This window comes from Neovison vison, chromosome X (assembly GCF_020171115.1).
Source record: "Neovison vison isolate M4711 chromosome X, ASM_NN_V1, whole genome shotgun sequence".
NCBI lineage: Eukaryota > Metazoa > Chordata > Mammalia > Carnivora > Mustelidae > Neogale > Neogale vison.
Window position 1 is genome coordinate 69809105 of NC_058105.1, and position 16148 is coordinate 69825252.

General features: G+C 40.9%; 1 protein-coding gene across 2 annotated transcripts in view; it reads left to right on the forward strand.

Annotated features, from left to right (window-relative positions):
- The first annotated feature begins 3651 nt into the window (after nucleotides 1-3651).
- HDAC8 (histone deacetylase 8) overlaps nucleotides 3652-16148 on the forward strand; it is a 221534-nt gene continuing 209037 nt past the window's right edge. The window contains exons 1-4 of one of the 2 annotated variants that reach the window (XM_044234953.1): nucleotides 3652-4328; nucleotides 4835-4887; nucleotides 7755-7885; nucleotides 9447-9588. In XM_044234953.1, the coding sequence (XP_044090888.1) occupies nucleotides 4104-4328; nucleotides 4835-4887; nucleotides 7755-7885; nucleotides 9447-9588 (551 nt within the window). In that variant the 5' untranslated portion in view covers nucleotides 3652-4103. The remainder of the gene's footprint in view (nucleotides 4329-4834; nucleotides 4888-7754; nucleotides 7886-9446; nucleotides 9589-16148) is intronic. The other variant, XM_044234952.1, reaches the window with a different exon arrangement.

A 16148-nucleotide genomic window follows, 5' to 3' on the forward strand; every position in this document is an offset into this window, starting at 1 on the left:
CAGTTTGGATGATATGGTTGCCCTATATTTAGCAGAAGTCTGATTTCTTTTAAGGCTAGGCCTCAAAGCCAAGGACCTATTCTCAAACCACAAGCAATACTCTTGCAGTAGTGGTGTGGGGTAAGGAAACAGTGCGGGGAGACTTTCCTCCAAATTAGGGAATACTTGGCATAATATCTCTTGGATGATAACCAATATTTGAGTGCTTACCAAATGCCAGACATTGTTATAAGGCAGCAGGTATGAACCACCTTATTCTATCTTCACAATTACCGTGTGAGATTAGAGACCATTGTCATTCCCATGTTACAGAGGAGGGAACTGAGGTGCTGAAAACTTAAGCAAACTGTTCAAGATCAAACAGCTCGTGAGTGGTACAGCTGGGATTTGAGCCCAAGCAGTCTGACTCTAGAGTTCACGTTCTCAACAATGAAACTCTCCAAGGAAAAGACATTAAAACAAGGGTCAGTCTGTTAAGTACAGTTGAGGCATCGGTGGACAGATTGTATGGACAGAAATGAACAAAGAAGGTAGCCAGAGGAGTAGTGCCTTTGTAACGTGTTTGCTTCCCCTTCTGCCTGTTTCTGCTAGCAAGTGAAAACAGGAGAGATCACTAAAAGAAGTGGCACAGCCCAACCTGACCTTGCTGGTTCAAAAACTAGCTTTAACAATAATGGTTGAAGAGAGTGAGTCAAGGAATTTACCCAGGGTCACCACAGCAGTAAACTTTGGAGCCAAAATTCAACCTCCTTCCTTTGAACTTAAAGTCTTCCAATTACAAATCCAGTGCTTTGCGAAGGGTTTTCTTCCCAATTTAAGGACCATCTGGGGCTTAAGCATGTGGCAAATTGAGATTAGGGACCTGTGGCATGGATTGTGCTCCATCTTAATCATAGACAAGGGTCCAGCCACCCTGCCACCCTGCGAGATTTGCTGCAAGAATATGCTGCCAATTTCAGAGCCCCATTGCAACAATTTATCTTTCTCTGTACTTGAATCATCTTGCCACATTGTATGCCAAATGAGGATACTGTTTCCAGTTTAGAAGTGCATTGAAGTGTTCAGCTACCTGCTGCTGGATCTGAAAGAATACATAGAACAATCCATTTTCATGTCATCTTTTTTTGGTCTAGATTTTAGAGTGTCAGTTGGCCACCCTGTATCCTGCCCTCTTCCTCTCACTGCCTATCCATGAAGACCCAGGGCAAATCTCATTTCTTGTTTATATTGCCAACCTGTCATGATCTCACCTTTCAGTGAACTCTTACAGCCCCACAGACTCCTTCCCCTCTGTCTGTAAACATATGCATTTCTCTTGTCCTAAAAACAATCATTCGTGAGTTCTACATCCCCTGATATACTAACTCCTTCCTTCCACAATTAAATTTCTTCAAAGAGGAAGCTACACTTGACACTAATCCTTAATCCCTTGCAGTCTGGCTTCCTCCCCTGCCTTGTGGTGTTTGGTAGAGTTTTTTGGTTTGGTTCGGTGGGTTTTTTTGGTTTGGTTTGGCTTTTTGGTTTTTTGGTGTTTTGTTTTATTTTGTTTTGTTTTGTTTGGAGAACATCAGTGAGCTCCTAATGGCAATGACGTTTTTACTACCTCTCCCTTCTTATAACCCTTCTTATAACATCATCCCTCGATTTCTGTGAAACTGTACTACACTTGTTCTCAACCAACTATTTCTTTTTTGTCTCCTTTCTGGCATCTTTTTCTCCTCCTAACTTCCACAAACAGGCACTCCCAAAAGTTACATTCTTCTTCCTGGCTCAAAAGATTGTCATCATGAGGTAGGGGAGGCTTTAAAAAGTGACAAGATCTGATTTACTTTTTTCCCCCAAGTTCATTCTGGTGGCTGCAAAAAGACTGGATTGTAGTTCTGCAAGAGTACAAGTAGAAACCTGTTAGATACTGCAGAAAGTCTGTGTGAGAGATGACAATCCAGGACGGGGGGTGGGGGAAGCGGGTAGTGGCTTCTCTATTCCTGTGGCCCATACCCTAGTTTGAACCATCCATTACTTTTTATATGGACCACTGGAACACTCTGACTACCTCTAGTCTTTCAATAACTAATCTTTCCTACCTGCCACTGCTGTGGATATCTTTTTTTTTTTTTTTTAAGGTTTCTGTTTAAATGTCTCCTCATTTTCCACAGAATGAAGTCTATTCTCTTTAGTCTGGCATTCAAAACACTTCATGGGGGAAAAAAAAAAAAACACTTCATGATCCAGTCCCTTTACTCGACTAGAAATGGTCTCCTTATTGTTTTTGCTTATGCGTGTGTGGTTTCTAGTCAGTGTGTCCTCCCCTGGCTCTCATCCCCACCAAGTAAAATCCTATCCACGCACTAAGACCAACTCAAATGCCACTGAGTAGGAATCCTAGTTGCCATTTATTAAATACTCAATGTTTATTTATTAAATAATATAAGCATCCTATATTCATTATCTGACTCTGCTGCATTGCATACAGTTTCTTGTGTATTTCTCTCATCTCTACAAGAATGCATATTCCCTGAGAGCAGATATCAGATTGTAATTCATCTTGAGAACTGAATCCTTAGCTGTAGTGTACATTTAGCTGACGTCAGATAAATGTTTGATGAATGACTGAATGATCACAGAAGTTTGAACTAGTTGTTATGGGAATATATAAAAGAAGCATAAGTTAAAGAACACATCACAGGGGGAAGAATATTTCCAGAATGCTAAGTATTCAGGCAATACTAAATAGAGGGTTGAGCAAAGTTAAATTTAACACAGAGTCATCCTGAAGGAATGAAGTTTATTTACATAGTAAAGGGAATGTTCAAAGGCTTCGGTGTCAGGCAGACCCGGTCTTGAATTCCTGCTTTTCTGCTTAGTGTGTGATGTTGAACAATTATTTTTTCTCTCTAAACTGCCTCTGTAAAATGGGCATATTACAACATCCTTCATAGGATTTCATCTTTTGCAAAATGAAATGAGATAAAATATCCAAGTGCATATCACAATGCTTTATAAGGGTTTAAAGAGTCAAAAAAGCAAGCTAGATTTTAAAGGAGGTAAGGATATTGGATTGTCTGAGGGGTGTTCCTAGGTCACTTCAGGTTAATGTGAGAGGTGGAGGCTTGAGCATTGGCCAGCTTGCATCATATCATAGGGGCTGCCAGGAATGCAGAAATACTGATGATAATTCTAGAACTGCTTCAGGATATTGTTAATGTAGACCCTCACACTAAACCTAAAATATATAAGTAACCCTTGTATAGTTACAGAAGCAAAAGCAGGGAGCGAGGGGGAGCTGCAGTTCCCAAACGTCACTGAAAGTATCTGCTTACCCCCTTACTCCACATGAATTTTCAAAGAGTAATTTGACATCATTACTTGATTGAAATCTACAAAGCAATTTCCAGAGTACCGTCCAGCCTCTTAGGAAAGTGCTCTGGGCTTTGCCAGAGTAAATTATTGATATTGTTAACTCCTACATGGACATGGATTAATGATGAAAAGGAATAAACTAAAGTTGTGGTACAGAATTTACTATGCAAACTTTCCCAACGCTTTGCACCATTAATTAGTCCCACCCCACCCCCACACACACATACACCCGCCACCGCCACCACACTCACCCAAAAGCCTGTCTAATGTAGCTCGGTGGTAATGGGCTCCTGATGATCAAACTGTGTCGTTTTTAAATATTTATATGGCTGTATTTGCAGATTGAAACGATGCGTAAAGAGTTGAGCCTGCTTTTTTCTTTTTTTTTTTTCTTTTCTTTTTCTAAGCGCTAACACACATTCGCGGCTATTTTAGTAATTAGCCGGGCTCTTCCGCTACCCGAACCCCTCAAAACTACATCTCCCAGCATGCTCTAAAGCTGGTCTGACCTCATCTCAAATGGCCCCGTAGGGCAACAAGGATGGTTAGTTTTGACCGTGCTTATTTGTGCCATAAAATATTGATCCTAATTGGCTGCTATTTGGGCTTTTATATTTGCCGGCCTCCCGTTTTTGAGCCGTGGTCACTAAATGAAGAGATTCTGGCCTGGGAAGGCCCATGCATTCCTTCAATTGGATGGGGAGCAGGGACAGTGTCTCTGGCGACAGCGCGAATAGGAGGGAATGTTGACCAGGGAGCACCGCTGCGGCCGTTCAGAGGAGCAGGAACCGGAGCCCGGGTTGAGTCCGAAAAAAGCCGGATCCAGACGGCGACTCCGGAACGGCTGCAACTGGAAGATGGAGGAGCCGGAGGAACCGGCGGACAGTGGGCAGTCGCTGCCTCCAGTTTACATCTACAGTCCCGAGTATGTCAGCATGTGCGACTCCCTGGCCAAAGTCCCCAAACGGGTAAGAGAGGTGGGGGGAAAAGACCGTGGGCTTTTGGAGTGGGGGTGGGGGCCTTTGGACCCGATGCATTCGGAAGGGGTTGAGGATTGGGCTGGGGAAAATCAGCAGAAATTTGGGCAGCTGCACCAGGTGATGGGGGAAGTGTTCCCTTGTAGTTTCTGAGAGCGCAGCATTTATCTGCGGGGCGTCCAATGCATCGGTTGGGGTAGGAGTGCGGGGGAGGGGATGGCACTGACGGGTTGGTGTCTCTACTACAAGGGATCCCTGAAGTGGGGAAGACGCTGCAGGAGAGAAATGTTCCCCTGCCTCCGTAAGGCCCGGTAGCTTTCGCCTTAGCAATTTGCCTAAAGTGCATTGTAACTGTTAAGTAAAAAGACGAGGGTTAAAAGTTAGTTTCTTTGTTCAGGATGATGAAGTCGATGGTATTTCTCTGAATTAAACATTTAAGAGACTTGTATTCTGCCCCTTTCTCTTGCTATTTTTTTCTTTTTTGTTGATGTTTTTAGGCCAGCATGGTACATTCTTTGATTGAAGCATATGCACTGCATAAGCAAATGAGGTAAGTTGTCTTTCATGAAAAGAGCCCCGAACCTAAGTGTTCTAACCTTAATGTCCTACTTCACAGTGGAGCAAATTAGGAGAATAGTCTTTTTTTTTTTTCAATTTTTTTGTAATCAATATTTGTAATCTATCTGTAACCTAGTGATAGTTCTTGAAGAATTAAGAAGACCTGAAGAAAAATGCCTGAAGTAGTTAAGATCCATTAGAAATAAGACTTGGTTGCTGGAAGGGAAAGTATTCTAGGGATAGGTGCTCTGTGGAGATTTTTGACTAGAGTACATTAGGACACTAAAACCCATCTGATGAAGGGGGGGAATAGATGTTTGGCTAGGAGGTGTTCTGGGGTTTGTGTGTATTTGTTTCCAAGCCAGATGTGAGGGTGTGTGTTCAACTTCAGACTTTTAGACACCCCATCACCACCACCAAACTATTAGCTACTAGTAAGCCTGGAGACAAATCAAGACTAAAGCAAAACTGCAACCAGACCAGAACTCAGCTAACAGTTCTGAGTTAAGTGCTTCTTTTAAGTGCTTAACTCAGAGTTAAATGCTTCTTTTTTAAAAAAATGAGCTCGCTGTTAATCTTTATAAGAGTAAATATTATAACCCTGTCTTGTAGGATTATTTGTGACATTGTCTGGCCAAATAGGTGAGTGTCTGCACAGGCTTGTGTGGTATGCTTCATTTATCTCCCAGAAGTTTGTGTAATAGGCTTTCAAATTTTATTCTTATTATTAACAAAATCATTTATGGAGTACCATATTTTTTAACCTGTATGTGTGTTAGACATAAGAACTACATGCCTTCCATTTATTTAACTTTTCTTTTAAAAAATATTTTATTTGTTTATTTACTTGCAAGAGAGAGAGAGAGAAAGAGCACAAGCAGGGGGAAGAGGCAGGCAGAGAGAGAGGGAGAAGCAGACTCTCCCCTGAGCAAGGAGCCCAATGTGGGACTCGATCCCAGGACCCTGGGATCATGACCTGAGCCAAAGCAGACACTTAACCAACTGAGCCACTCAGGCATCCCACAGTTATTTAACTTTTCAAAAGTTACTTTAAGACAAACAAGAAATCAATGCAAAGCAAAACTGTCCCATTCCCTTGCTATTAAGCAGAGAGGCTTTCCATATTTGTTAAACAAGAGGAAGGATGATAGAAAAGATACCTATTAGGGCTGGGAAACATGGTCCAAAAAACTGTAGCATTTATATTTTAATGTGCAGATTTGCCACCTCTGAGGATGTAGGCATATTTTCTTGAAGGAGAAGCAGGAATCCTTGGCTCTTGACCCTATACATGATTTTTTAGAGACTGGGCTACAGGATTTTTCTGACCTGCTTTGTGATACTAGTAGCCTCTATGATCATATTAATTCATGAAAAACTCATGGCTGAGTTCCCATTCAGCAAACATAAAAAACCACCACACTGCTACCTCCCTGTGACTTAGGTCATTGCTCTTCCAACTTGAATGTACTTATGAATCACCTTGTTAAATACTGATTCAGGAAATCAGCGGCGGGGTTGGGGGGCTGAAGTTCTGCATATCTAATTAGCTTCTAGGTGCTGCTGCTGCTGCTGCTGGTCCATAGACTACCCTTTGAGTGGCAATGGCAGAGTCAGGGAGAGGAGATGGGGAGTAGGCAGCTAGAGGTTAGAGTCCTGCTGTAAGCTAGAGGTTAAGTCCTGCTGTAAGCTTAAAGTCACCCTGTATTCTTTCAGTCGCTTCTTTTCTTTTAAAGATTTTTTCATTTATTTGAGAGAAAAGGAGAGAGAGTGGTGGGAGGGGCAGAGGGAAAGAGAGAATCTCAAACAGACTCCCCATTGAGCACAGAGCCTGACCCAGGGCTTCATCTCATGACCCTGAGATCATGACCTGAGCCGAAACCAAGAGTTAGACGTTCAGCTGCCACCCAGGTGCCCCTCTTTCAGTCACCTCTGTTTGTCACTTGTTGTGAGAAGTTGATTGAGAGCTTCTGAGTGAAGCCCACTTCCAACCAGTTTGCCCCTTCTCTTTTTCCTCTCAGAGGTAGATGTGGCACACCAGGTAGAGGAACTTTTATGTTTTGAGTTGCCACATTTTATCTTTTAATATTAATAATAATGATAGTTATCCATAAAGCATTTTCATGTTATCATTTAGTCTTCACATATGTCCCATTAGATCTCCCTACTTTATAGATGAGAAGCTGTTAAGTACAGAGTTAAAAAGAGGTGCCCAGTTCTCTGGCTCCAAATTCAAAATTCATGAAAATACGATTGCCTACTAAAGTTAAAATACAGAGTTAAGTCTTGATTTTGGCTCAGGTCATAATCTTAGGGTTGTGAGATCAAGCCCCATGTTGGGCTCCATACTGGGCCTGTAGCCTGCTTAAGATTCTCTCCCTCTCCCTCTGACCCTCCCCCCTGCCTCCCCCCTTTCTCCCTCCCTCTCTAAAAAAATAAGTAAAAAAAAATAATAAAGTAAAAATATAGCTGAAAGGATTATATATACCAATTAGGAACTGACTCAAATGAGACTATCTCCGCCTACTAGTTTGTCATGCAAGTTGTAACTTCACAGAGTGAAGTTGGTCCAGTATCTGTTTAACTTGAATATAATTACTCACTTTTTTTTTTAACCTACCTTTAAACTTAGGGGGAAGATCTGCCCTCTCACCCCTTATTAATGAAATCATTATATAGATGTGAGGAAGTGAGGACTAGATGGTGCAGTAGGAGAACAGAAGGTGTTCTATATTTCAGCCCACTGGAACTGGAAGCTGGGAGTTGTATTTTCTGCTCAGACTGCTGGCTCCTGCTTCCAGTTTCTGGCATACTCTGGGTCTGAGTCACTCACCTCTCTTTGTTCTCTGTTATTATTAGGATAGTTAAGCCCAAAGTAGCTTCCATGGAGGAGATGGCCACCTTCCACACTGATGCCTATCTGCAGCATCTCCAGAAGGTCAGCCAAGAAGGAGATGACGATCATCCAGACTCCATAGAATATGGGCTAGGTAAAGTCATTACCGGGTAATGATGGGAGGTAGATGACCTCCATCTATAAATTGTAACCACTTATTTTATGATTGCATGATGGTCTTTCATATTTGTTAATTAAGAACTAATGTGTTAACCACCATCTTAATCTCTTAGTTTAGATACACATATCTCACTTACGGAGCAAACCATACGAACTGAGCAAAACTGAATGGTGGGTCAGATGGGGGAAGATCTTTTAGTTGCCGAAGCCCTAATAGTAGTGCCCAGATTGGGTCTGGCTGCATGTATGCTGATGTAACTGTCCCATGACCTTATATTTTAACTTGAGTACATATTTATGTTCCAGCTAAGTTTTCAACCCTGCTTGAGGTTGAACAGTTGTATTTAAAAAAAAAAAAACTGTAGGTGGCCAATAGGCTAGTCTAGAGAAACACCATGGTTTGGTAGAACCCTGGTCTGGGAAATGGGTGAGTCAAGAGACATGGGTCCCAGGCCTGGCTTTGTGTGACCATAGAGAAGACATATCACCTCTCAGGACTCAGTTTCTCCATCTGTAGGATGTGACTAGCTAATCTTGAAGGTTTAGCTTTTCTAGTTCCAACACTTCAAAAAATTCTTTGCCAAACATTGGAGATGTTTATCTCTCATTTGGAAGCTGATGTTAGCACAGTAGCTTTTTGGTAATATATGTTGTTTTTGCACCTCAAACTACTCCTCCCAGTAGGGTTCTAAACCCAGTTCCAGTGTGTGGAGGTGGGGCTTCCCTCCACACCACCTGCGATGCTCAGGACACCAGCTGGGTGGCCTACAATTCAACTCAGTTCTGACACTGTCTACCTGGCAATAGCATCAGGTCCCACAGGTTAAAGGCTCCCTCCCACAAGACTGCTCGGCACTTCACATGCCTGTCACAAGCCCAGCTTGTTACCTGTGCTTCTGACTGACTGGCTATAAATCAGAAGTTTCCCACAAACACCCTCTTTTGGGTTGAATTTGCTAGGGCAGGGTGCAGAACTCAGGGAACCCATTTACTCACTAGCTTACTGGTTCATGGTAAACCATGAACTGCCAGATGGAAAAGATGCATAGGGCAAAGGATAACCAAAGGTGTGGAAGCTTCCACGCACTCTCCAGGCATCATCCTCCCCCCACATCTGCACGCTCACCAAACTAGAACCTCTCCCAGCCAGCCTTTTGAGTTTCTATGGAGGCTTCATTACATAGGCATGACTGATTGAATCTTTGGCCCATGGGCCATTGAATCGCCAGCCCCTTCCTCTCACAGGAGGAGGTCAGGGGGTAGAACTGGTAATTCCAACCTCCAGTCACCTGGTTTGCCCCACTGCTCATCCCCACCCTGATCCTGAGGTGTGATCCGCAAGTCGTCTCATTAACACAACAGGGACAACTTTACTGCTCTCCTCACTTAGGAAATTCCCACAGTTTGAGGAGCTGAGTGTCAGATGTGGCAGATGAAGAGCACCTAGGGGTATTTCTTATTATGTAAATCACAGTATCACACCTCTTCTTTCTCCACTTCATCTTGTAACAAGCTCTTCTGATGTTTGCCCGAAGGTTATGACTGCCCAGCCACTGAAGGAATATTTGACTACGCAGCAGCTGTAGGAGGGGCCACCATCACAGCTGCGCAATGCCTGATTGACGGAATGTGCAAAGTAGCAATTAACTGGTCCGGAGGGTGGCATCATGCAAAGAAGTAAGAAAATGACCTTTCTGCTTTCTGCCTCTTTCCTTGAGTCAGTTTCTCAGTTATGTAAACTCTTCTGCTTATTGTCTGCGCATTCACTGAGAGATCTGTGCACAAATATAGCACTTTACGAGGCATTCTGAGGAGATACAAGTGGAGCAGAAGAAGGTGACACATTATAGTGGAAAGCACTCTATTGAAAGTCAGGATACCTGGGCCCCGTGCCCAGTTTTTCCGCAGACTTGGCTAACTGACTTGGAAAGATTAACCTCTCTAGGACGCAGTTTCTTCATCAGGAAAATGGGCGGGGGCGAAGGATCTAACTAGACAGTCTCTACGTTCCTTTCCCAGCTTTTTGGAAATTACCCTGTCTTCAGGGGACTTATGCTTTAGAGACACTCACAGAACTAGAATAATTAGGGAACAGCATCAGTTTTGGTACCAACAGAATATGTATATGAGCTGAGATTTTAGCGCTATGCAGAAGTTAATCGTGGAAGTCTTGGGAGAGGTGCATTTTAGAGCTGGTCCTTGAAAGAGGTGGCAAACAGATTTCCAAATAGGTGGGAAACTGATGAGAATAGATTTAAAATAAAAGGCTGACAAATCAAGGAGGAAGCTTTTGCTGCCATCTCCAAGGCAAGTGGCAACTGACTGAGAGAATTAAGTGTCACTCAGGAGAAAGGGCTTCTGAAACAGCAGTTCTCAGGTGCTACTTGGAGCTAGAGAAGTCCTTTTGGAGTTTCATGTTGACATTTCAAACAGCTCCATCCTGTGTGTGACAAGGACTGCAGGGATGGCATTTGTCATCTTGCTTAATAGGCTTTAGCTTGCTATGTGGGTAGTACTTAATACAGACTGGAGGAGAGGAATTTTTAAAACTCTGAATTGCTCTATGGGCTGTGTGAGTGAAATGAAGCAGCGGAGGTAGTAACTGGTGATATATCTTTCACATGCCAGTTGTTCATACTGTTGGCCATGAGCTTGATCATCCTTGGTGCTCTTGCGTCCAGATAAAATGGTGCTTTATTTCTCAGACTAAAACCCTGAGCATAGTTTCAGCATATGGAGGTTAAGATAAGAACATGGAATTCTTTTCATCATATCGAAAGCTTTCATGACAAAGGAAGTCCTTGAGAAAGTTTACTACTAGAATCTACTACTGAGGTGATGGAGCAGAGAGAACCAGTGTTTAAATAATGAGTTTTATGTGGCCTTAGAAACAAAGAGAAACTACCTACCTTTGTTAGCTCTTGCTCCATTAAAAAATTTCAAAATAAAGACAGTGATCCCTAGGACTAAAATAAATAAGTAAATAACTTTCTCGCCTTTAAACTACAGATGAAAGGTGGGAGAGGGGGTTAAAAAAAAAAAAACAAGCCTCTCTGAACCAAACCAAGGACCTCTATTCCCTTTTGCATTTAGCCAGTTGAGAAGAAAGGCAGTGTGCTTTCATGGAAAATGCCTGATCCTGTTAATCAGATCTGCTTTCTGCGTGGGGCACTGGAGGATCTTCTATACTTAAATTCCCTGCTTAAGGCCTGCAAGGGCCTGGGTCAGTTTCCAGTGGACTACCCAGATACCTGCCACTTCTTCTCACTATTTTGCTTTGAAATGAAGCATACTCTATCTAGAGCCAATCATGGCTGCTTCTGGGCTGCGTGTAGGTAGGTATTATCTTAACTGTTTCAGACGGTTTTCAGCTGATCCTACCTGGAAACAGACACTGTGGTGGATATAAATTACAGAGAGTTTCTAGGGCTTTCCCCAATTCAGGTCCAAATTCTAGGGGGTTCTTGGCACTTCTAGAATGTCTCTGCAGGGGGACCACAGGTATTGAGCCCGTGAACCGACATCTAGCCAGCATTATCTATCATAAGCACAATATTTGTTTAAACGTTGCCATCCCCAAATACATGTATAGATTCATACATGCCATTTAGCCATTCAACATGCACTGATTAAGCACCTACTGTATGCCAAGCACATGTTTATCATCACTAATAAGCAGAGAGATAAAAATTGAAGCATGGTATCTTTCTCCCTTACCAATGTTGAAAAAAAAAGTCTTCAAAATATCCTCATGCTGGCATAATTACAGTGAAATTGGTACATTCTTTTTGAAAACTTTGGGAAATGGTGTTGAAAGAGTGGGGAAAATATTCCTACCTGTATGACCCTGTACTGTTGTTCTTGTCTATTCTAAGGAAATGAACCAATCCAGCCTTCACAAAATTTGTATCTTAGAGGTAAGACAGCAAATAATTGCATTTGGAAACTAAAGAACAATGATTTTCAAAGAAATTCCTTAAAAGAAGAGTGATGAGTGACTAATGCTATTAGATATTAAGCATATCTAGTACAAAACTAGACTAATGAAAACACCAGTACTGCTGGTATAAGATGAGACAGAAGATATTATACTACACTCCCCAAAGAGACTGTTATATATAAGAATTCAGTCTATTGTAAAAGATGCTTTGCAAGTGGATGGGAGTGGAAAGGATTATCCAGTAAATGATGTTGTGACAGCTGGTAGCATTTATACCCTCATCTCCTATAATAAACTAAAATAAGTGGCAGCTAGATTGAACAGTTCAATGTAAAAAAAGCAAATTATTTAAAAAAAACTAGAATGAATGGATATTTATCAAGCTTCTCATGGAGAATAGTTTTTTTACACTTAGGAAGTAATAGGAAAAAAAAATCTCCCAAAGGGAAAGCTCAACAAATTTAGCTGCATAAAATTTTAAAACCAAAATCACTTTTAAAAGTTTTGTGGCCATTTAAAACACAAAATCTAAATACAGACTAAAAAGGCATATTTGACATAAATATGACAAAGTGTGTTTGTATTTCCTAAGTCACTCCTGTGGTATGATGTATAAAAAGAAGTATGGGCAAAGAACGTGAAGAGAAAATTTACAAAGGCGTTTAAGTACCATGGGAAAGCCTGGGGCAGTGTTCATTGCTACTGGTCAAAGAAATGCAAATTTAAACTAGGTGGCCCCTTCTTAAGCCAGAATTGAAAAACATGGTACTCAGTTGGCTAGTAAGAGCATGGTTTGTTTCAACCTCTTAAGAAAGTAACTTGGTAGCTAAGGTCTATTAGTGCCCGCTGTCTCCTTTAGGGATAGGATCAATGCCCTTTAATCCTACTCCTGAGAAGACAGTCAAAATATTAAAAAACTATTTGCGTGGAAGTGCTTATCAGTGTTCTTTGTGAAACAGAAATATTAGAAATAAAATGAATATGTAGTAATAAGGAAATGGTCAATCTGCTCCATAGAATATTATGTATTATTTTAAATGATTATTGTGAAGACTGTATAAGGCATTTCAGAAAAAGACTTGTGTTAATGAGAAGGCAGGTTTTAAAATTGTATGCACATCACAACTACAACTTTGTAGAACACACACATATTTAAAAAAAAAGCAGTGGGAATAATGATAGTGGCTATGTCAGGGTGACAGAATTATTGATGACTTTTTTAAAACTATGTTTCTGTAGTTTGCAAAATTTCTGTAATGAGATTTTATTACTTTTACAGCTAAATATTACCAAGACAAAAAGAGGGAAAAAATAGTTAATACTACAAAGGGTTAAAATCTTTATTCTAGGGGCGCCTGGATGGCTTAGTCAGTTAAGCTTCCAACTCTTGATTTCTGCTCAGGTTGTAATCTTAGGGTTGTGGGATCTAGCCCGGCATCGGGCTCTGTGCTGAGCATGGAGCCTGCTTGGGATTCTCTCTCTCTCTCCCTCCCCACTCTCTCTCTCTCCATCTCTCCCTCTCTCCCTCTCACTCTCATCTCTCCCCCCAAAAAATAATAAAATCTTTCTTTTAATTGATTTTTTAGAACACTGAAATTTAGATAAGTGGGCAAAAGACAGGAACAATTCACCAAAGAGGAAACAAATAGTAAATAAACATGAGTAAATATTTAGCATTACTAAAATTACAGGAAGGGAGATTGAAACATAATATACATCTGTATGTATTTGTCTCCTCCCAAATTTGAGCTGAAAGAAGAAAGATTCTCAACTCATATCTATTACTCTCGGTAATCTGTTCTAAGGAAATAAACAAATCCAAAAATATTGGAAAACTGTGTGTATGAAGATGGTAATTTCTCTCTTAATTATAATAGCCAAAAAAAGTGGAGAGGTGGGGGAAAGAGGGAGACCTAAATATTCAACAACAGCAGAATGTTCAGAATGTTTAGATAGTATGCTGTAAGATACTCACTTGATAGGCTATTATATAACCATTAACAAGTGATAATTAGGATGACTATGTAACCAAAAAAATGCCTATTTTGTAATGTTGGCTTTGTTTTTAAAGGGCAGGTAGCTACAACATTGCACATTAACTCCAATTAGTCATGTAAAAAATAGATGCTTATGAAAAACTCTTAGAAGGAAATACAACAAACCAATGACTTTGTGAAGATGATGAGGCTGTGAGAGATAAAGAGGTATACACACACACATCGTTCTTCTGTTTCCTATATTTTTCCTGTATTTTCTCTAATGTATATTAGTTTTATCAGTAGAACGTTTTATAGTAAAAACAGCTTGGAACAAGGTGGGAAGTGGTTACAATACAGACACAATATGGTCAGTGTATGCTACAATTCAGTGCAAGGTAGTGGAGTGTACAGAAGAAGGAGAAGGAGCATGCCTTCCCTTCGGTGGGGATAGAGAATTCCAAACAGAGGGAATAATAAAAAGCATGGCAGTGGGAGGTATGAGAGAATTACAAGTAGTTACGGTGAATTAGTTATAGAGAATTACAAAAGTTAAATGTGCCCAGGATGTGAGAGCAAATAGAGCAAGAGCAGATTATTAAGGATTTGTCAGCATGCTAAGGAGTTGGACTTTTTTTCTGGGGCCAGTGGGGATTTACTAAAGAATTGTAGAGAAGGTGGCAATATGCTGATTGGATCAGGGGAAACTGAGACTAAATAAGGGAGGAGAAGGCCATCCCTGAATCATTCACTTAACAAACTTTTATTAAGCTCCTGCTGTATGTCAGGTGATGAGGGAACAAAGGATTACACAGGAAGTTCTTATTATTTGAGGGCAATTGGTACCAGGCAGAAGACCACCAAGTGAATCTATTTGAAAGGGGGACAAAAATTTTCGAGTAAATAACAGAGAGGGCAGGACTTGATTAGCATACTAACTGGAATGACTAAAACACTATCGAAATGTGTTTATTTTGTCTCTTTTAATAAAATTGAATGCTACGTAATTCTTCAAACAAAGAATATATCAAGGATTGATTGTTTTTGTTTGGGCCTAATTTCTGTAACAAAACTGCATGATATTTCAAGATGGCACATTTACGTTTCTGTGAGATTTTTACAGCATGATCATTAAGAGGGTTGATTTTGTCAAAATGTTCAAGGGCTTTTTCAGTTTTTTCTGAGGGCTTCTCCTTAATCATTTGGCATTCAAATTGCTCTCTTTCGAACCACTTTTTAAATCCTTATTCTTATCCTTATTTATATTTCTCCTCTTCAATTGTAAACTGGTCCTTGCCAGTTTTATGTGTTGACTTCATGGTATCTTGCATCCTTTTGTAAGATTTGTAATTTCACTTTGTAATAGATTTTCAGTGAATTGTTCACTGATGTATCCATGAAAGACAAAGCGATCGAATAGATGGGGAGGAATAGGTGCTAGGGTTTAGAGGAGTAACTTGTTTGAATGGGGACTGACAGAAGTGCTTGATTCATTAACAAGTACTTTCATGCTATTGACAGCGTTTGCATCCCTAGGAAACTTCAAAACCTTGATGCTTCTGGGACTAAGATAATTAATTCTCAGTAGTAAGAACTTCCTGTATCAGCAAAGGTCTAGCGCGGTGTTTTTCAAACTGAGAGTTGCAGCTCCTTAATAGAACCTGGTATCAATTCAGTGCAACCAACAGCTTTTGAAAGCAAGGTGGATTTCACGAAACTTGTTCAGTGTATGTGTGTTTATTTGTGTATACTAGGCCACCGTGGAAAATGACAAGTCACTGTAGAGTGGAATAACTGTGAACTCTGAAGTAAGACACTGGTGCAAATCCAGGCTGCACCATCTACTGGCCATGTAGATAACTTGAGGGTTAGTCCAGAAACAGCATGTGCAGGGGCAGAGAGGCATGAGAGCTGAGGGGACTTCCAAGTCTGTCATTAAAGCTGGAACTTCTGTAGGTAAGTGACTGGAAGTAAGATTGGGGAGGTGTAAAGGGTCCTTACATGCCAAGCTAGAAAGTTTGAACTTGATCCTTCAGATCAGTGGTTCTTGACCTGTTTCAGTCACAGACCTTCTGAAAATCTGATGAAAGCTATGTATACTGTCCCTAGAAAAGTGTACATATGCAAAATTTTCCTTGTAACTTCAGAAAACATAAGACTCTCTTAAAGCCCGTGTATGAATGGATGGATCCCTGGTTAAGAACCCTGGCTTTGGACCATGATAAATCACTGAAGGAAGTTTTAGCCAGGAGGAGGTAACATGATCAGATTTGCATTTTAGGAATGAGAGTCTAGCAAGTCAGCAGATAAACTGGTGGGGA